The 22,461-nt window shown below is 41.8% G+C and overlaps 1 protein-coding gene across 2 annotated transcripts in view; it reads right to left on the bottom strand.

Moving 5' to 3' along the window:
* Positions 1 to 22,461, bottom strand: part of PPM1H (protein phosphatase, Mg2+/Mn2+ dependent 1H) — a 225,245-nt gene that overhangs the window by 8,649 nt on the left and 194,135 nt on the right. For both annotated transcript variants that reach the window (XM_038396952.2, XM_043494125.1), the window contains 3 exons: positions 16,473 to 16,536; positions 12,025 to 12,132; positions 2,410 to 2,561 (listed from right to left, as the gene is read on the bottom strand). In XM_038396952.2, the coding sequence (XP_038252880.1) occupies positions 2,410 to 2,561; positions 12,025 to 12,132; positions 16,473 to 16,536 (324 nt within the window). The remainder of the gene's footprint in view (positions 1 to 2,409; positions 2,562 to 12,024; positions 12,133 to 16,472; positions 16,537 to 22,461) is intronic.

Here is a 22,461-nt window from a genome sequence, read left to right as displayed (position 1 = left end):
AGTCACCCAGCTCACTTTAAGCTTTACCGACAACCCCCTACTTCTAACTAAGGTGCACCAGTGGTCGAGGCCCCTGCAGTGGCAGGGAGTTGATTCAGTGAGATATACCCAGATGATCCTGGCAAGTGACCCATGCCCCATGCTGCAGAAGAAGCCAATGCATATCCTCTCAAAGTCACTGCCAATCTGACACGGGGGAAAATTCCTTCCCAACCCCATGTATGGCCCTCAGTTTAACATTCAGTGTGCATATTCTTATGTAGTCAGTGCCTATTTTTTAGACCCTGTTCCTAGGCACTATTCACCCACCCAGCCTCTCTTCCTCCCAACCCATGTTGGTGGGTTGGATGTCCGCATGACCAGCTGTTGCATCCCATTGCGGTGGCAAGTTGGAGTCAGCACTCAGTAGTACTATGTGCACATACTAGCAGTGAGCAAGAAGCAACCATGATAAGAAGGACAGCACCAGGTTTTGTGGACAGTTCTTGTGAGACTCTGCCTTTTTGGGGATGGGTGGGTGTGGCAGGTGTGGTGCAGGGAGAGAGGAAGCAACAGCTGTGTGAACGAAGTCCCGGAGAGGTGGGAAGGTTCAGAGATTCAGGAAGCAACCCCTGAAAAAATTTATTTATAGAAGAGACAAATGGTCACTACAGTACGAGGGGAGCCTTTTAGCACTTGGTTTGGCTAGTATTTACCTCTTTGGGAACAGGGCGTGGATTTTCCCAATCTTGCTAGCACATCCCTAGACTTTGTTTTTGTTTAAATGAAAGCACCATTTTGTGTTGGCGGTACAGCATATTTATATGCTGCTACTTCTCCTCTTCTTGGCAGGCTGTCTGATGCCGTAGCCCTGGCCTCTCCTGCAAAACCTACTATTTATCTATCTCTCTATCTTAGCAGAGGGACTAATAAGCCGTAGGGAAGTCAAGCAGCCCAGGTTCTCTCATTTCTACCACATCACTCCGAGAGAGGAGATTGTGAAGGTCAGAATGTCACAGCTGCAACTTCATGCTAATCATCCATTCACCTGACAATCCAGCACTTGCAGTGAAATGCTATTTTACATTCCATGTTTGTAAGTGTCAGTATAAGAAAATACTGTTTGCAATTTTCTCTAGAATGGCTGTCACTTAAAAACCCAAGTGGCTGTCAGAGTGCCTTTGCCCACGGTTATCTTCCCCATTTTCCCTTTGTGTGGTAGTACAGGGCTAAGCCTGAAAAGATGATGGTTCAGAAACAAACACATGAAGCATTTTCAGACTTGCTTTCCTCTTTCCCATACCAACTGCCATCAACAGACTAATGTAACTAGAGCTCTATGGATTTTTCCACACATTTTCATTTGGATGCTGAAATATCCCAGATTTTGTGTCTGACACTGGGTTGCCCTCCCAGATGACACAAGGGAAACGAGCAAAAAATGTTTAAAAAGCTCTTTTCTCTGCTGTATTCAAGTGGGAGTTTTCATAAAAGGAAAAATGCAACCCAGGAAAGGGGATGGCGCAGGAGAGAGGAGTGGCTGGGCACAGAAATCAAGGGGCCTGAATTTGGGAAGCAATAATGAGGCCCCCTTTCACGCTGATATTCACAATAAAACAGACTGATCCACTCGCTCAAGGGAGAGCCTGTGACATTTAACTCTTCGGGAACGTTTGTATTGCTAGATAATAGGATGCTGGGAAGAGCAATGTTGACCAGGAAGATAAAACCAGGAAAATAGCGAATATAATTGATGAAATGGGTTGCAAACAAACTTTTCATCTTTTGTTCTCACTCAACTTATCCAGCTGTTGGCATTCTGGTTTTAAGAACATAATATGACAAGTACAGGGAACGCACTATGAGCAATGTTACAGGAGCCCCATATTCAAAACCCATATGTAGCCTCAAGGGTCCTGCACCAGGTGACTGCACTGAGGAACAAATGCTCAGAACCTGTAGCAGAAGGTGGGCCAACTACCTTTCCTCCCAGCACTCCCTGGCAACAAAGCCTCTTGTCTACTGGGTTAGTGCTGTGGCACTGCAGCTGCTAAATTCTTCAGGGGAAAGAGAAAGTTATTCTTACGTGGGAAATGGCTTCCTGGAAGGAAATGATCGTCCAGACAAACAAATATGCCACGTCCCTCACTGGAAGGAGCGGAGGTCTCCACACAGCTTTAGTGGGAAAAATAGAACCCATGCCCAGATACTGTAGTCCCCTGCCTATCCCCATACAATCAGCAGGTTTTTAATCCATATTTGACAATTCTCACTTTGAGAGCCTCCAAGCTGCAAACCTAGCCAGAAAGATACAGAAGAACTTATAAGAGGAGGTCATTCACTTCATGTTACTCTCTGGAAACAAATGAGTTACAAACCCCATGCTTGCTGCAGCAGAGGAACTCTTAACTGCCAGGTAAGAGCACAAACCTGTGGGGATCATCAGGGTCACAGTTTGGTAGGAAGTTTGTGACAGCTTCTGCCACTTCTTCATTTAATAATACATCCCAGAGTCCATCGGTAGCTAAGATCAGCACATCCTCTGGTCCATGCTCATACTGCAGAAGATTGTAGACTCTCACCTATAACCACAAAACAAGAGACATTGACTCGGATGAAATATTCCAATTCTTGTGAAAATCTGCTGATGCTGATCTTGAGTTAGCAACTTAGGCAAGGGCGCTCAAATAACCACCACATGTAGCACTTTTGCTCTCCCCACCACTCAGTAGGGCAACTTCTTCATGGAGCTGGCAATCTCTCTTAGGCCCTAATTCAAAATAGCATACCCTACTGCTGGATGGCACTTAATCAGGTGCTTAAGTGTTGACCTGAATAGGAACAGACTTGAGAGTTCTTGAATCAGGGTCCTAATGCATTTATGTAGTGCTGATAGAGGTGATCAAAGCAATCAAACCTATTCCTCTCCCTTCTCCTCTTGTGGCCATGCTCTGCATTTTGGCTATTCTCCATCATTGGGATAGCTGGTCAAATAAGAATTTAATAATTTATCTGATGAATTTTTAATAACTTTTCACTATTTGCCCAGAAACCATTAACTATGCCCAATAAATTGCACATGTTCTGAAGTGCTTAGTGCATTGTATAAGGATTTGCTACCTAAAGTCTTTTCTATAGCCGTGATCCAGCAAAGAACTTAAGAATATGCTTAACTTTAAGCATGTGAGTGGCTCCATTGAAGTGAATGGATCATATTCTTAAGTGATTTGTTGGACTGGGGCCAATTTAAGGAACCATATAAAATATTAGTGGAAAAGGTTCTTCCACACTAGGTTAATTCCCTAAAATGCCCATTGGTTTTGTTACTTAAGGCTGAAGTCATATAGCTAAGAACTGAACTGACTTCTCAGTCTGGCCCCTGATGCTAAACAATCTGACATCCTATGTTTAAAATGGCCTCCCGTAACCCCCTGCTTGACTGAGCTGTCTAAATCATGAAATCAGGGGGTTAACTGAGTCAGCACACGAACAAAGGTCATTGCAAGTTTTTCAAATGAGTCTTTTGTTGGATGCAAGTCTTCTCCCAGCCTGCCCTGCATTCCAACTGTCAAACCGCCTGCTCCTTTAATTGCCCAAACTAAAACTTGGAATCCTTGGGAACCACTCACAGAGCACTTTAATTACCCCAGCAGTAATTTGAAAGACGTGTGACAACCTTGGAAGGTAGACAAGAAGAAATGATGATCTGTATTAGAATTTGGGAACAGTGCACCTGGTCACACATGCTGCTTTATCCTTGTGCTTCAAGAGCAGCATCGGTGCTCCACAAATTGTTCGGACATGTACTTGGCACAGCTAGAAGATGGGGAGTTATTTCATTCTCTCTTGGCACACTCTCTCATTAGAAGCCAAGGAGCAGGAAATGCACATAAAATGCTTGGACTTTTCAATGTAATTATGATTTTTATGGGATCGCAACCAGGACAGGAGAAACAACCATGTCCACCTCAGTGCTAATCCTCACCGTTTTTTCTGTTTTGCTCTAAAGGGAGAGAGGGTCATTTGTAAAATGTATCGATTGCTTTATTATTTAAGGTCTATCTGAGTGAGGACTCTTGACACGAGCCAAAAAAAAAAAAGTCAACCTAAAACACTCCCCACTGTCTTTACCTCCTGATTCAAATCTATCAGGAATACAACTCCACAGCAGCAAATTTAGTCTGTGGAGACTGGGTGTTATAAGTACACCTCTCTGCCAATCCACAGAAGATACGAGTGTTTCAAAGAATCATAGAATATTAGGGTTGGAAGAGACCTCAGGAGGTCATCTAGTCCAATCCCCTGCTCAAAGCAGGACCAATCCCCAACTAAATCATCCCGGCCAGGGCTTTGTCAACCTGAGCCTTAAAAATATCTCAGGAAGGAGATTCCACCACCTTCCTAGGTAAGTGCCAGTGCTTCACCACCCTCCTAGTGTTTGCAGCCCCCGACACTATAGAACCTGGGCTCTTTAGCGCAAAATGTAGCAGCTCATGCCTTTGTTTGTTGAGGTCACCAGCTCAACTGCCAGTGTATTAGCTGAGATGATGGTCATCACAAAAAAAAAAAAAAAACAACCAAACCACGTTTGGAAGTCAGATCTCTTGGGTGTCAGCTACTTTTACACAGACAATAAGATACTTAAACATTAATTATCCACTTAGCAGTGAATCACTTAGAACAAAACATGTAAATCAGCAGACTTTTCCAAAATCCATCTCTGCCCCATCTCCCTCTCCTAGATAAAGGAAGTTCAAATTAAAACAACAGATCCCCTCCTGCTACCACTGGGGAAAAATGTTATGGGCCAAATCTTGCTCATACTGAAGTCAACAGCAGATCTCCCACTGATGTGTATGGAGCAAGATTGGAGCCTATGGCTGCTGCTTCAAGGCAGTAGAATCCTGTCAAAACTATAGCTGATGCAGCAGATTAAGGGCCCAAGATATACATTTCCACAGACTCTAGTGTACATTACTGAGAAGAGAGACTATTTTGATATAAGGACATTCAGGTTTTGGGGAAAATTCAGGCAAAGATAATATAGATAATTTAGGAACTAGTGGCTATTTTTTATGAGGAAAGACTAAGCTTAACATGTTCAATCCTGAAGAGATGACAAGGAGTGGATACTGACAGACACCTAATGATGCACAGTAGTTAAGGGGTATAGGCAATAGTGTGAACAAAGAACCAGCTATTTGACTGGTATGCAGTTCAAGGAAAATAATGTGAAGTTATGGAAGGAGGTTGGGTTAGTTGTCAGATGTGGCTCTCTCCCCCAAAGAATGATTATCACATCTAATTGTCTACTCACTGTTATAAAGTAGCCAGCTTTATAAACTTTCCAAACCTTTGTAGATAGGTAGGATATTACAGTATTCATATTATTTCCTATACCAAGCAGAGGCCATGTCCCGGTGATGTCACCTGGTTGCAAAGTAAAGTATTTAAGGGTGGCCACAATATTTTTTTTTCCTTCAATTTTCTAAAATACATCTACAGGTGGCTAGCAAGCACTAATAGACATGAGTTAATTTAGAGCTGTTCAGAGAATCACAGTATTTCAGAGGCAGGCTGTCTTGCCCAGATGCATTCCCACTTAGCGGAGCTGTTCCAGTTCTCATTTTTAATACTATCATCTTGTATTAGTTATTTGCAATTTTACAGAGGAGTAACATGACACTAGATTCTCATGTGGCACATGTATGGCATTATATACATTTTATGTGGCTGAGAGCTATTTATCAACTCCATCTCACCAGCCATTTTCCCCAAAGCCCTGAGCTACCCCCTGCTTGCTGCCCTTCCTCAATAATAATTCAGGCAATTCAGCAGATAGAGATTTAAATGATGTTACGGCTGTGATACAAATCACTCAAACTTGCATGCACTTCAAATGGATATAGAACTCTCCAGCTCACACAGATGTGGGTAGCTGGCCAGACCACCAGGCAACCTGGGCAAAAGCCATTTTCCCAATGCAGATGGACTCTCTGTATGGCTTCCACTCCCTCTCACTTCCTTAACTCTCCCTGCTCCCTCTATGCATTTATGAAACCCTCCGTCCACCTCCAATGGTCATCAGGAAGGATGGACAATTTGGGATCTACCTCATGGTCTGTCTTAATAGCCCATACTGCAACTTCATATCCAAAAGTAGAAATGTTTAAAGCCAGCAACAAAGAAGCAGTGTCACTTCTGCACAGCCAGCCAGCAAGGAGAGGGCAAGTCTAGATGAATTACACAATGACTAGGGTCTTAAGACCTCTGCTAAGGTTTAGCAGTGGATGCTCTGTGCTACAGCTCAGTTATGCACTCTCTCTATCTGGATATGGATTGTGCATTCTGTTATTCAGCAAAGCTCTTAATGTGTGCTGAGGAAATAAATGCCAAATCCTGGATCAGTGATACAAAGGATGGGTCGGGTTTGTGGTTACATCTCAACAGGATCTACCATACATACATAATCCCAACTATACATATAAAATGATGGGATCTAAATTAGCTGTTACCATTCAAGAAAAAGATCTTGGAGTCACTGTGGATAGTTCTCTGAAATCATCTACTCAGCGTGCAGCAGTCAAAAAAGCTAACAAAACAGTGGGAATCATTAAGAAAGGGATAGATAAGACAGAAAATATCATATTGCCTCTTTATAAATCCATGATACACTCACATCATGAAGACTGCATGCAGATGTGGTCTCAAAAAGATATACTGGAATTCGAGAAGGTTCAGAAGAGGGCAACAGAAATTATTAGGGGCCTGGAACAGCTTCCATTTGAGGAGAGATTATTAAGACTGGGACTTTTCAGCCTGGAAAAGAGATGACTATGAGAGGGGTCTATAAAATCATGACTGGTGTGGAGAAAGTAAATAAGGAAGTGTTATTTATTCATTCTCATAACACAAGAACTTGGGATCACCAAATTAAATGAATAGGCAGCAGATTTAAAACAAACAAAAGGAAGGATTTCTTCACACAGCACACTGTCAGCTTGTGGAACTCTTTGCCCGAGGATGTTGTGAAGGCCAAGACTATAACAGGGTTCAAAAAAGAACTACATAAATTCATGGAGGATAGGTCCATCAATGGCTATTAGCCAGGATGGGATGGGATATTGTCCCTAGTCTCTGTTTGCCAGATGCTGGGAATGGGCAAAGCGGATGGATCACTTGATGATTACCTGTTCTGTTCATTCCCTCTGAGGCTCCTGGCATTGGCCACTGTCGTAAGACAGGATACTGAGCTAGATGGACGTTTGGTCTGACCCAGTATGGCCGTTCTTATACACCACCTTCAAAAGGCCATACTTGGCTTGTGAAAGAGCCACAGCTGATCTGGTATCCCATTCGTATTCTTAAGCGAGCCAGCCAACTCTTGCTTGAAAGCTACTCATAGCAAACTGACATGTAGCCTGCAGCCACCCGAGATGGTCCTGAACCAGCCTGGCCCAATGGAATTCAAGCCAAGATGGGCAGCACTCTACATTCAGCTTCAGCTGCATTTACTATCAGCACAGCTACTTCAATAAATTTAAATCCTTTCTTAATTGTATTGTTCCTTGTACGTGCACTATTATCCAACGCAGTTTCATTGGCACACATGGAAATCTCTTTCTATACCATCTTCCAAGTAATTTGTATGTAAATAATGAAAAGCTGGTCCCAACACTGTTCCCTGCAGCACTCACCAATTAACCTCCTTTTAGCTTTTTACTGCTACCTTTTGTTTCCTGCCCTTTAGCCAATTTCCAGTGTACTGTGCCAACTTTCCACTTACTCCATGGCTCTGTCTTTTATATTAACCTACGAGTCAGACCATTTTCTCAAATGCTTTCTGAGAAATCCAAGCACTGTGTAAGACCATCTACTGCATTTTTCATTTCTTCCTTGACAGTAGTAGCCTAAAAGAATTCCAAGCCAGTCAGATTTGACCTGTTATTCCTGAAATCACCTTGATTCTCCTGAATCAAAACAGTCCCTCTCCAAATATTTACTCAATTTGTCCCTTTAAATGGAAGTCCTAAAGCCCAAGCTCTACGATATAACCGCATTTGCTCCAACCCCTCAGACAGAGACAAACACCTACAAGATCTCTATCATGCATTCCTACAACTACAATACCCACCTGCTGAAGTGAAGAAACAGATTGACAGAGCCAGAAGAGTACCCAGAAGTCACCTACTACAGGACAGGCCCAACAAAGAAAACAACAGAACGCCACTAGCCATCACCTTCAGCCCCCAACTAAAACCTCTCCAACGCATCATCAAGGATCTACAACCTATCCTGAAGGACAAGCCATCGCTCTCTCAGATCTTGGGAGACAGACCAGTCCTTGCTTACAGACAGCCCCCCAATCTGAAGCAAATACTCACCAGCAACCACACACCACACAACAGAACCACTAACCCAGGAACCTATCCTTGCAACAAAGCCCGTTGCCAACTCTGTCCACATATCTATTCAGGGGATACCATCATAGGGCCTAATCACATCAGCCACACTATCAGAGGCTCGTTCACCTGCGCATCTACCAATGTGATATATGCCATCATGTGCCAGCAATGCCCCTCTGCCATGTACATTGGCCAAACTGGACAGTCTCTACGTAAAAGAATGAATGGACACAAATCAGACGTCAAGAATTATAACATTCAAAAACCAGTTGGAGAACACTTCAATATCTCTGGTCACTCGATCACAGACCTAAGAGTGGCTATACTTCAACAAAAAAGCTTCAAAAACAGACTCCAACGAGAGACTGCTGAATTGGAATTAATTTGCAAACTGGATACAATTAACTTAGGCTTGAATAGAGACTGGGAATGGATGAGTCATTACACAAAGTAAAACTATTTCCCCATGGTATTTCTCCCTCCCACCCTACCCCCCACTGTTCCTCTGATATTCTTGTTAACTGCTGGAATTAGCGTACCTGCTTGTCACCATGAAAGGTTTTCCTCCTTCCCCCCCCCTGCTGTTGGTGATGGCTTATCTTAAGTGATCACTCTCCTTACAGTGTGTATGATAAACCCATTGTTTCATGTTCTCTGTGTGTGTGTATATAAATCTCTCCTCTGTTTTTTCCACCAAATGCATCCGATGAAGTGAGCTGTAGCTCACGAAAGCTTATGCTCTAATAAATTTGTTAGTCTCTAAGGTGCCACAAGTACTCCTTTTCTTTTTGCGAATACAGACTAACACGGCTGCTACTCTGATACCAAACACTGGTGTCAGTCTAACATTGTGTGGTTTCCTTTTACATACTGTGAAGTGTTAGCAAGCTCTTTTAGCACAGCCTTTATGGGAAAAGGTTCTTCAGTTCTCCCTCTCCACATCATTCAGTCAGACGAGCAGTTAGGTGAAATAACAAGGACCAAATGGTGTCATCAGATGCATGCCTTTTCCAATAAATGGGTGAGTAATCATTTGAAGAATCTTAAAACCAAATCTTACCTCCCAGATACAGGGACAAGATTCCTATTGAATTCTAATGCCAAAATTTCATATTAAGATTTGTCAAATGATTATTTCACTATGAAAAATAGATATGTAATACAATGTGAGATCTCCTCAGCTCTGGTAAGTCTGCTTTATGCTTCTCCAGTTCATTATAAGTGGTTCAGTTTTCTAGAGCTGTGAAAGTCTTTCAAATGTCTCATACCAGCTGAATCATCGAAGACTGACTGTCAGACTTGGATCCGGTTCTGCTCCTCTCATGGGTTAGTACGTCTATATTAGTAAAATTTGATTCCATCCAAAAGTTACTTAAACCTACGCTTCTGGATTTAGACTCAGTCTGCTTCTTCAGATATTTATATGGTTCTGATTTCAGATGTGTTTCTGTTGCAATCTTATATCATAGCTTTGGTTTTATTATTTGAAACAAATTTGCCATGTTCTTCCCTGGCCTGGGAAATGGGGCAGTGGCTGTGGCACAGGACCCGAAGTCAGAAGATGTAGTTCTATCCTGTCACTGACTCAATGTGTGACTAACTTCTCTATGCCTCAGACTCTCAGCCTGTAAAATGGAAATTATCTTTCCCCACCTTTATATAATTATTTGAGGTCCACTGATGAGGAAGTGCTATAGAAGTTGCAAGTATTATTACTACTTAATTTACTTCCAAATTCAAGTTCCCCAAATGGCAGCACAGGACATTGCTTCTTAACATAGCTTTGTCTGCAAGATGTATTGCAGGTTCCTGACAATATAGCGACAATCTCTGAGAGAAGAGCAATGTTCGGTGTGTATTTTTTTTTGGCACATGTATTTGTTTTCTCATAGAATTTGATTTCTGCTGGCTTACCTCAAGATTGTTAGGGATGATATTCTTCATTTCCTTCTACTGGCCCCTATGACATTTCTGCTAGCCTTAACTGCCAAAGGACTATGGAAACAAGGACATTTTTTGCTGCCATTTGATCAGGCACTTGCAGAGTCTGAGACTCAGCTAGAGTATGTGTTATGCGCATCACGTTTTGGAATTCAAACACAAATTGGAAAAACCTACAAGATGCAAGATACAAATCTCCAAGATCTTTATATTGCATGAATGAATGTTGCTGCAGCGATTGGCAAGGTTGATCCTGCCAAGATACTATAGTAGAGCCGGGTCTTGGAGTGCCAGAAAGAAGAGGTAGAATTGCAGCATTATACTGGCACAAACCAAATCTATTACAATGATGAGGGCAGAAGTGCTGATGCCCTGGCTTGGGACAGCACAGTTGGCATACATTGGAAAAAAAACAGGGAAAGGAGCAGAATGAGAGTGGGGAAGGATGACGGGTGGCTGTCAATAGACTTTTTTTCTTTAAGTGACCAGAATCTCTCTGTAGCTGTCTTTCAAGCCTCAGTGGAAGCACTTTTTAGTCAGGACTTGGTAGTTTGGCAGCAGCATTACGTTTCAATATGCGCACAACTCGCTCACTCCCTCTCCGTAGTCACTACTAGGACACTCAGCACCATAGCAGGTAAGTCTCAACTGCTAGGTCAAATGTTGGCAACTGTTGAATATTTGCTGAAGCCAGTGGGAAGTGCAGAACTCTCAGGATTTGACCCATGGTAATTAAGACTCATGTGTGTTCACAATGGATTCTACTCTTCAGCTCTGTAGGCTTGACCTGTCTTGCTTACTGTTTTAAATATTATGTTCATTATTAATTCCGTATATTTTGTTATTCCAGGGAGGCTTATGCAAAAAGGAGTTTTCAATGAGGCTCTGAAGACATCCAGGCTCCGACTCCTTCTAAGAATCTCCACTAGGCCACTGCAACATCCTGGGCCATCAACTGAAAATGCCCTACCTCCTGCTCTGGAGTGCTTCACTCCAAATACCATCAGCTACCATGTATTGGATAGTGATGAACTGAAAATGTTCTGCAAGTCAGGTCCCAAATGACTGAAGGACTTAAAGATTAAGTATTGGGTCTGCAAGTGAAGTGGATCAAGGGCAGGTGTGGAGCTTATTTTAATGTGCCCTGGCTATTTTTCCTCCTTAGACATTGGGGTTCTGTGCTGTGTACAAGCTGTAGTTTCCATGTTGCCATGCAAGAAATCAGGGACTCCAGTATCTAGTTTCTATTCTCTTATTTCATAAGCTGACATCGGCTTTAAAAATTCTGTGTCAGTGGCGTGCTCGGTCACTGAAAAGGAAACATAGGGGGAAGAACATCTTGCGCCACTGCATAGTGAATCCTTGGGCTGATCATGAAGCAGCTGCAGAGTCACATCCAATGCCCCTCAGGCAGAAACACATTAACCATGACACTTAGAAGGCGGAAAGGCATCAGGGGCCTGACAGAGATGTGTATATTCCTGGGGCAGTAGGAAAAGGAATGAAAACTACATTACTATGTAGCGAATGGCATCCTGTCATTATTTCCACCCTTGATTTACACATTTATTTAAGTGATCAAACAACATGCTGGACATTGTCCACAGTTGACAGTAATTCAGGATGAACAATGTGCGCTTAGTTTAATTAATTTTCTTCCACTCCCATACATCATGTAACAAAAACATGGATGGTGTACCTCGGGAGATGAGGACAGAAAAGGTTTGATGTAGATATTGGAGTCATGCACCTTCAGGTCATGGTCTCCAAGTCCTCTAGTTACTCCAATAGTTGCCATGACACGAGCCTGGAAACAAGAGAAACGCATTAGTATCACAGCCATTTCGAGACACAATGTTAATGTGATAAAGAATTAAAAACTGACCCCATCACGTAACTGCTAGGGCTTTTGGATGAATCACCTCTCTTTTTCAATGTTTTCTCCCCTACACTGGGGAGTTAACAGACAGTGACCTTTAATCTTTTCACTTTCACAATTTTAGCTGCTTATCCACCAGAGTCACTCTGACTTCAATTTCTCACTTTCTGCAGGGCCAAGAAAAAACCTGCCCATCGTTCTAGACCATAAATTAAATTCCCCTGGGTAGTTCAGGAGTGGGTTTAGCATTCATTGCATCGTTAGGTGGTTTGTGAAATTTGGGATCGCTGTAAATACTTGTTGTCTCAAAATTATATATAGCACAGAGAGAAAGAGAATGAATGGGTGTGTGTGTGTGTGTGTGTGTGTGTGTGTGTGTAATCTCAACCAGAATCAAAATTCTCTGTCATTAATCTAAGTCTGCAGGAATTTAAAAATACCTAATGCACCTCTCTCTACCATTTCCTTGTTCTCCTTTCCCCTCCTCTATTTCCCCATTTCTGTTTTTATGAATTGTCTAGATTGTGAGGTCTCTGGGACACTTGTTTGTGCACCATCTAAGACAATGGAGCCTTAATCTCTCTGTAAGAGTCCTCAAGTACTACTTACAATAGAAGTATTAAATTATATTAAGTGTATGAAGCACCCAGCGTGTTAGTCAATAAGAGCACTCCGTCAGCAGAATATTTTTACAGCTCTTTCTGGAAGTATTGTCATTTCCTATATGCAACATCCCCCTGACCACCTGGGAACAAGGAAAGTGCTGAGTGGTAGGCAGCTTTTGAAAAAAGGGAGGCAAGGTAAATATTGAGGTTTCCTCCCTCCTTTTATTTTGTTTAGGGGTACAACACAAGGATGGCTGTTATGCATTCCTTTGGCAATGGAGCCATTTGCCCTGAGTGTGAGAAACAGTCCCATGGTAAAAGGCATCAGCATGCCTTCTGGATTAAACACATAATAGCTTTTCATGCTTGTTATATAACAACGTCTTGTTATATCTGCAGGAGGCAGAAAGCTCTTACAAATTACAGAACTTTGGAATTTGGGCAATTTGGGATTTTGAATCAGGCTTCAAAATAGACTATGATAAATCTGAAATTTTAAGAATTAATATTCCCAAAAGGGTCAAAACCAACTGTTGTCACATCTACATAAACTGAAATGGGTAAAGGAATCTTTAAAATAGTTGGGAATAAATACTGTGGAGAAACACAAAAATCATTTTAAGGCAAGTGATCCTTCAATGTGAAATAAAATGATGGAAGTCTTGGAAGAATGGAACAAATAAGAAATAACCTGGCTAGGTAGGGCAGCCTTGGTAAAAACAAATGTCCTCCCAGTAATTTTTTTTTTCAGTACATCTCTGTTGGTATCCCTGGCATGAGATCAGAAACTTGGCAGGGTGCAGTATTAAAATTCATATGGACATGTAAGACCAAGGGTGAGTTCTAAGTTCTGTAAAAGTGAAGTGGACTAGCTTTCCCTAATTTGGATTATTATTATTATGCATCACAATTAAAATATGTGGTTAACTAGGCTAACAACAGACCTCCAAACATGGGGTAAAATTCTAAGAAGACTGGAGCCCAAATATGGCTATTCATAGTCAATGCTGAGTTAAAAAGAAACGCAAGTCTCCAAAAATAAAGGGTGGTCATTTAGCGAGACGACCTTAGCAGCTCTGGACAAATTTTCTAAATTCCTGTCACTACGACCCTCACCCTCAACTACTTTCTTTAATCATCAGGAATTTATCCCTAGGACATATGAAAGTGACTGTCCACTGTAGGTAAGAGCTGAGATTATTCAATTCAGACAGTTGTTCCTTGGTATTGATTTGAAATCATTCCAAATTATACCATGTAATAATGTAAGTGATATAAATATCCCATATTGTCAATATTTAAAAGTCAAATATTTTATTGTGAAATCTGGATATGTGGTGGCTCTAGCTAGACCTTTAAACACGTCTGAAAAGTTGAGCCAAGAACAAGCTGAAACAAAAGGTTTAATTTCTAAAACATATACAATTTGGATTGAAAAAGATGTTGATAAGAAAATAACCCAGATGGAAAGATGGGAGAAGGATTTGGACAAAGAAGTTGATGCGGGTGAGTGGGAAAGGGGATATTCATTTTCAATATATGTAGCTCAAAGATAATTTTTATAAATTATTACTGTATAGATGGCATTTGACTCCAGTTAAGATCCATAATGTTTTTGCTACTAGAGCAGTGCTCTTTTGGAGGGATTGCAGGTAAAGGGAAATGTATTTGCAGATAGGCGGGATGTGTCCAGGATTTAGATGGTTTGGGGAGCAATTATTAAAGAGATTCATTTTATGACAAAATGTAGGCATCCTAGAGATCCCCTGATCTGCTTCCTTAAAGCTCACATAAAAGTTCGACCTTTTAAGCAGAACTACAAATTAATTGCTTTGTTGTTAGCAGCTATACCTTGTGTTGCACATTATTGGAAAAATGTGACCCCCTCCTCCTACAAATTGTTGTGTAATAAAATATGGACAGTTCTTGTAATGGAAAAGCTTTCACAACAAGAACGTACATAAGAAAAATGCCAAAAAGAAGACCGCTATTTAGATACTTGGCACTCTTTTTAGCATACTCAGAGGAAGGGAGCTCCTCAACCAGCAAACCAAAATCTTTAACCAGCTTCTTTAAATATTAATCTGATCCTGAATAAGTAAAACGGTTTAGTATGTTAACATTTTATTTTAATTTTGCCTTAATAAAAAGTTTAAAAAAAACCAAAAGGAACAACCCTAGGGGTTTAATAATGAAGGCAGCAGGATGTCTCTTCATAATGGAGTGCTGCCACATATTTCCTTTGGCAAGACAAGAACCATGATGCAAACTTAAATCGCTGATATGACAGTAATATGAACACAGTCATTACTGAGAACAGCAATAGTTTTAGAGGTGCACCTCACTCCCCAATACCCTCTCTCAAAGTGCTTCTCCTGACTGCAGAACCAGTACAGACAAGATCTTCAATTACCTCAAACACCTCACCTACTTGCTAGAGCACTTTTCCCCTGAATCAGCAGCCATCCCTCAAGAAACTCCTGAGTTTTTCTTAACTAATAATACCCTGCCACAGAGCAGTCAGTAAGACACTCTCACAGGGCAATGAATCCAACATCTTCTCCCAACTACCTTCCTATCACCCTCCAGTCGGGGGATGGGAATCTGGGGCCTCCTCTGAACCAGGAAACTTATGCTATGGATACTAGCTAGTGACCGAGATGACTTTAAACAACATTATACATTAAAACACTACATCCACAAAACAAAGAGAAAATAAATTAAAAACACAACAGGTGCACAAACACTTTGCAAACAAAAGGACCAATCCCATCAAACCTGCAGATAAGCTACAGCAGATTTGAATCCTTCATAACTAGATTATATCTGAAGATTGCATATTTCTATATTCAAATAAGAATCCAAACAGTGGGGAAGTGCTGTTTGGAAACACAGTGAGCATACTAATGTCAGCAAACTGAGACCTTGGTGTCCTTATATTCATCCTATTGCTACGACTAGCTAAGCTTGTTAGGATCAGAGCTAATAACCTTGCTTTTCATAATCATGCAATTGGTAACACAGTGGCACTTGGATGAAATTATCATTTTTCTTTAAAAAAGGAATTTTAGTTCTTACTGGAAGGATACAAGGGTGGTTCATGTGACAAAGGTCTAAGAGGACATCACTCCGAACGTGTCACCTTTCCCTCAGATCACACCCACCAGTGCCTCCCCTTATGTCAGGATTTCAACAGCTTCTTTTATCTCAGTACATTGTAAATCATGGTTAAACACACAACTGCTGTTTTAGTCAGCCAAGTGGATAGATTTTTGTCTTCACCCAACCCATCCACATTTAAAATGCATTTCACACCCAAGCCATGAGAGCTGTCTGCACATGAACAGTAATTTAAGATAGTCTCATTTTAGCTTATTTGCAACAATGCAAAATACTCTTATGAACTGTGTGCATGTAAGAAAAAAGGAAATTGAGCAACAAATGACAACGTTTGTTATAAAGCTACCTTTTTAATACACTGTACTTTACCCTCCCTGCAGACAGCACAGACTGATTTATGTCAGACAATATTTTTTCAAGCTGTCAAAATGATAAAATAAAGAGATACTGAGTGGAAAACATTGGACTGCCACAAGCTACACTGAGTGGTAAACAGCACAGAGTTCTTTATCCCTTTGGTTCAAGGAAAGCTCACATGCCTACCTTTTTGCCTTCTCCATATATAAGGGGAAACTTCAAGTCGTCCTCCTCAATGCTTTTGTATGACCTGTGGGGGAGATAAACAACATTTTTTTTAAAGCTTGTGACCCAGTGCCCTAACAAAGCAGCCGTGTATATTTTTTATTATTTTTTCCTAGAGACTTCATCTTTGCAGCAAGCTGCCAGTTTGTTTGTGTGTAGAGATTTTCCTTTCAGAACTGTGCTATTTGGACAAAAGAAAAGCTAATGTAAAGAACATGCAGTATTTAACACCAAGCTGTCCTTGTTTCTATTAAGCAGAAAAAAGTACAGGTAAACCGAACAACACCCTAAATAGCGATGGGGCTGGGAGGGGAGATGCATGGTATTAGCCGTACAATTATACATTGCCATATAGAGCAGTAATTGGATTCACATTAATAATCTGAAACTGAGAGAAACAGCAGAGGTTGTAGATGGCTGAAGTGTGAAACAGTTCTCAGATCCAGTTCTCACCTTCAGGAGTTGTTTATATCAAAGCAAGCTTCATATTGTGGAGAGGGTGAGAAGATATTTAGAGCCCATTTGACCTTGGCTAGGACATTCACTTTGCCAGAAATTCTGTGTTTCACAACAGCTTTCAAATGGCTGAGAGAAGAATGCGTTCATCCTCTAAATGTGTTTACTGCACGTGTGCATACACTACCTTTTACACCTCTGATTTTGAGCACTGATGGGGTTAAAAGGTTAGCAATTTTCCTGGTGAGAAATTAAGAAACAGAAATTAAGAAGGCTGTAACTATTATAGCTCTTGAGAATCCTTTTGTATTATCGAACATATTCCAAGATCAATGAAATGGGGTGCTCGCTGGGTTTAGGTATGTAGCCCTAAACATCAGACAACAGGATTCACCTCCATCACCTTCTTTATATGACAATTTTTTTTTCCCCTTTGCACTTTGCTATTTTCTCCCTTTCCCCACCCTTTGAGTTACCTCAGACACATCACCCGAGAGAACAAATCAGTATTCGGCACTGAACTGGAATGCACAAGTGTGAAAAAAGAATGCACAGTAGCACACCCCCTTGTCAGTTTCACCCAGAGCCTCAACACCTAACGTTCAGCTCTGAAGCGGGACTGGCTGTTTGAACTCATGGGAATCAAATGCAATTAGGTTTAAACAACATTAAGGTTGTGATACAAACCAGCAGAAGCCAGGAAATTCAAGTTTAAGGCTGAAATCCTACATTGAACAACCCCGCCTGCTACACCGAAATATTGCATAGAGCGTGGATTAATACAGCGAATTACATTACATAACTACCTGTGCTGCATCACCTCGGCACAGAACAGGCAAGTTATGATCCAGAGGCAGAGACACAGGCATGATATAGAAGCCTCATCTTTACCTTGCCTTGTGTTGTCAGCTGGTGTCAAAATTAGCTTTTTCAATTTTTGTTTCCATATAAAAAAAAGTTAGGTAAATGTATTTGAGTGAAAATAATAATAATTGCATATTATTTACCCTTTGCATTGAAATGCAGCTCCTGGAGCACATAAAATCTATCATACGATGAAAGCCACTGTTTTTTGTGAAATCTATGTTCTATGTAGCTGCTACTGCCCAGATACTACAGCTAAAGGAGGCATTCATGCTACAGACTGAAAAATACAGCTACAAACTGGGGAAATACTGGCTCTGCTGTAGGAAGCACAACTGAGTCTTTTCTATGCTCTGAGCTATTGAGCTAGTACAGCCAAAGGATGATTTCTTGGGTTGATTTTCTTCCACTTACTTGGGGACAAATAATTGTTCACTACAAAAATTATGTGATACTCACTATGACGGTGCCCCCCACAAAGCTTTATGGAAATATACTTATGAACGTATATATGACATAACTAGAATGTGTTTTATGCTACATATGCCATGTAATACATCTCTGTAAAGGTTGTGATCTACTGAATCTATTAATCCTATTTGTATGCATGTATCATTTTTATATTCGAAGTTATGAATATTGGCTGCATACTTACTTGATTCTAAGTACGTTTTAGTGAAGACGTTGGTCAGCTTCTTGAAAAAAGACTATTCTCAGTAAGTGCCCAATCAAGAAGCCCTTAAGCCAACAATGAACTTGGAGACGCCAATCCACATCTGGGGTTTCCCAGGTATGTGGCTTGGCTGGTAAGGAACTCAAGTCATGCATGGACATGTGACCTGCCCAGATGACTCCAAAACTCCATTTTGTAGCTGGACTTTGCATAGCAGAGAAGAGGGGGTCTCCACCCACAAGAGAAAGTCTATTTAAACCCCTGGGAGACTCCTCCATTTTGTCTTCAGCTGGCTAAAGAGAGCCTCTCCACCCCCAAGGATACCTGAAAGAAACTGAAACAAAGGACAGTAACTACAGGGGATGCGATTGCTGGACCCAGACTAGAAGGAGACTAGGTTGTAAAAGGAAGCTTACTGGATTTTATCTGTATTCAGTTTTATTATTGTACTAGACTTAGACTTGCGTGTTTTATTTTATTTTGCTTGGTAATTCACTTTGTTCTGTCTGTCACTACTTGGAACCACTTAAATCCTACTTTCTGTATTTAATAAAATCACTTTTTACTTATTAATTAACCCAGAGTATGCATTGATACTGGGGAGGCTGGGGGGGGGGCACAAAGAGCTGTGCATATATCGCTATCAGTGATATAGAGGGTGAACAATTTATGAGTTTACCCTGTATAAGCTTTATACAGGGTAAAACGGATTTATTTGGGGTTTGGACATCTGAGTGTTAAAGACAGGAACACTTCTGTAAGCTGCTCTCAGTTAAGCTTGCAGTTTGTGGGACATGGTTCAGACCTGGGTCTGTGTTTGTGACCTGGCACAGCCAGGCAGGGTTCCTGAGTCCTAAGCTGGCAAGGAAGGTAGGGGCAGAAGTAGTCTTGGCACATCAGTTGGCAACTCCAAGGGGGTTTGTGAGATCCAACCCATCACCCTCATCCTAAATAAACTGAAAGTAAGATTTTTCTATTAGACACACCAAGTAAACTTAGTGCACTGATTCAATTAAAAAGCAAAGCTAGTTTCTTATGGAAAGAACAAAGTCAGCTGTGCAGCAGAAAGAAACCATACGAAACACTAGCAGAATCTGTTGAAGAACAGGAGTCATGAGTCTACACGATGGGGCAGACCTGGGGGGAGGGTGTCTTTCTACAGGAATGAATGAACGGGGATGCTCTAGAGCGGGAGGAACAGGGTTAATACATGGGAAACATCTCAATGAGGAGAGCACATGGGGCTACTGAGCTGAAGCGCATAGCAGCAGTGCATATTGAGAAAGCATCTGAGAGATGTCTTCCTGGGGTTTTCTATGGGGGATGGAAGCAGATCAGATCCAGAGTTTGAAAGGAAAAGAAGCATAGATCACCTCATGTGCATACTTAGGGCTAGCATGAGACCCGTCTCTAAACCCTGCATATGGAGCTGTATGTAGGTGTGCTGCCCAGGAGCAACCCAGGGAAGGATTTATAACACCTATCACCACTATACAAGGTGGGCTCAGTTCTCCCGCTGTGTCTGAGCAGAGCTGACAGGGAAACAGTGGTAGCTTCCTGATTCCCAGTTAAAAAGCTACAGGTTGAGAACCTTTAACTTAGGTAACTGATGCAAGGTTTTAAGAGTCACAAATTCCTCATTTGCTCTCTATTTGGTTTCCAATAGAAAGTAACTAACCGTAGTCCTGAAAAGGAGGGAGATTACTTCCTCCCCTTCTCCCAACTTGGCTGATATATTGAGGGGAATGGTTGCGACAGCTCCACTCACTCCCCACCTGCTCGGGAGCATATTTCCCCCCGCCCCCAATTAAACCAAAAATGCAGGGAGGAGCCTAAAGCAAGCCCCATAGAGGACTGGGGAGGTTTCATTTCCCAGCATGGCTGCGTAATGGCCAACAACAATGTGACCCTAAGTAACCAGGATGTTATGTGATTCCATATTACATACTGGTGATGCCAGTCAGCTCTGTGTTCTTGGGAAACCAGGGTGCAGTATCTAGCCTGTCTGACTCATGTAAGACACCCCCCCACCCACCAGTCTCTGCTTGAACCAAAACCGATAAGAGAAAAGGCTTGCAGAGAGCAGTGAAGGGCACTGGGAGACACACCTAGACCCCTCCTGACAAGGGTGACAAGATTAAGACATCTCCATTAGCATACAGAATGAAGAACAGAGACAACTCCCCTAGCCTCATCCGCATGAAAGATGGGACAGAAAGACATATCTATTTGCATACAGAATGGAGAACAGAGAACCACACTGACCTCTGGGACCAGAAAAGCAGGGAAGCACTGCATCATGGATCTCTGCTCCAGATGTAAATGAACCTATGCCTGCACACACCCAGCTCAGCAGTTATCAGACCAATTCTAGTAATAAACCCTTGAGTGATATCCAAAACACTGAAGCAACCTAGTTGCATTGTGAGCTGCCTGGAAGAAAACACACTCATAGCCAAGAGTGATCACCTCCTATTGTTTAGCCTAAAGAAAACTCTTGAGTCATCAGTTTACCCATAAACAAATCTAGTATTCTCCCTTGAACCATTGTATTTTCTCTATAAAAACCCCCACCTATGCCCAAGTAAGTGTTCTGATGCATGGATCTAAACTCTGCATCAATTCCACTGGTACTCCATCTCCTGACTGATTGTGCTGGGGGCTCTGCCTGTCTCCAGCACTCAGGACCCTGAGCTACCACCCTCACCTGGGAACCCCGAACAGTTCAAGCCTCAGAGTGGGTGAGATTCCGCCCTCGTCTGTTTTCTTTTCTACCTCAGGTATTAACCTTTAATCATGTAGCTGTTATGTTTGTTTAGCCCTCCTTGTGTAGTCATCACTATTATTCAATAAATAACTTTTATGGCTAAGCTGGTTGCTTCTCTCTCCCTCTGAACTTTACTCTTGTGTTTTACATTTACTCTGCCGTAACGCTTCTTTTATCTAAGCTAAAGATCCCTGCAGCGCCCAAAATCATGTGGGGTTTGCTCATCAAGTGAGTTACTACCAGTACAATTGTGACGTGAAAGTGGGGATAGGGACGTGTTAAACCTGTGGCACTTAAGGGGACAGCTGAAAGTGCTGCTTGGCCCAGCCTATTGAGACCAGGGGCATACAAGGGTGACAGCTTGAAAGTACATATTGACCTGGTCCGCTTAGACTTGCTCTGTCTGTGTGCGTGCGTGTTCATCTGGCTCTAGGGCTGGAGGAACCCAGTCCTGGAGAACATAGGTCCTGCAGGATAGCCACGAAACAGCTGATCGGTAGGGTACTAGTGGGTGCTGAGCACCCGTTTTTTTTCCCTGTGGGTGTTCCAGTCCAGGAGCACCCATTGAGTCAGCGCCTATGGCAATGAAGGTTGTGGGATCTCATCAACATGCCACTCTTCAATGCCTCAGAGAACTTCAGCTTCTTTAATTTATGCTATGGAGAAGCAAGCAGAGTATCTCTTTAAATCTTTTGATTTTACTGAAGACAGTCACAAAGGTGTCTATGAAAGGGTTCAGGCTATGTTGATACACACTTTATACCCCAGAGAAATGTGGTTTAGGAAAGAGCATGTTTTCACCAGAGAATTGAAGAACCAGGGGAAAATGTTGAATGTTTTATAAGAGCTCTGCACCCTTTGGCTGAAAACTGTGATTTTGGGAATGTAAAACATAAAAATATCAAAGACAGGCTGGCTATTGGATTAGCCGATAAAAACCCTTCCTAGAAGCTACAATTGAAGACAGATTTAACCCTAGTAACAGCTATTCAAATAGCAAAACACTCTGAACTGGTGAAACAGCAAAACCTAGAGAAATCAGACAAACTTAAAAAACCTGAAACTAGCTTAGAAATTGTAAAAAGACACTTACACATTAAAAATCATCATCATAAAACCGCTGAGGCGAGGAGAGAGTACTTCCCTACATGCACAAGGTGTGGAAAAAAGTTATACTCCAAGAGATGATG

The sequence above is a fragment of the Dermochelys coriacea genome, chromosome 1, assembly GCF_009764565.3.
Source record: "Dermochelys coriacea isolate rDerCor1 chromosome 1, rDerCor1.pri.v4, whole genome shotgun sequence".
NCBI classification, from domain to species: Eukaryota; Metazoa; Chordata; order Testudines; family Dermochelyidae; genus Dermochelys; species Dermochelys coriacea.
This window is presented reverse-complemented; position numbering and strand designations above follow the sequence as displayed.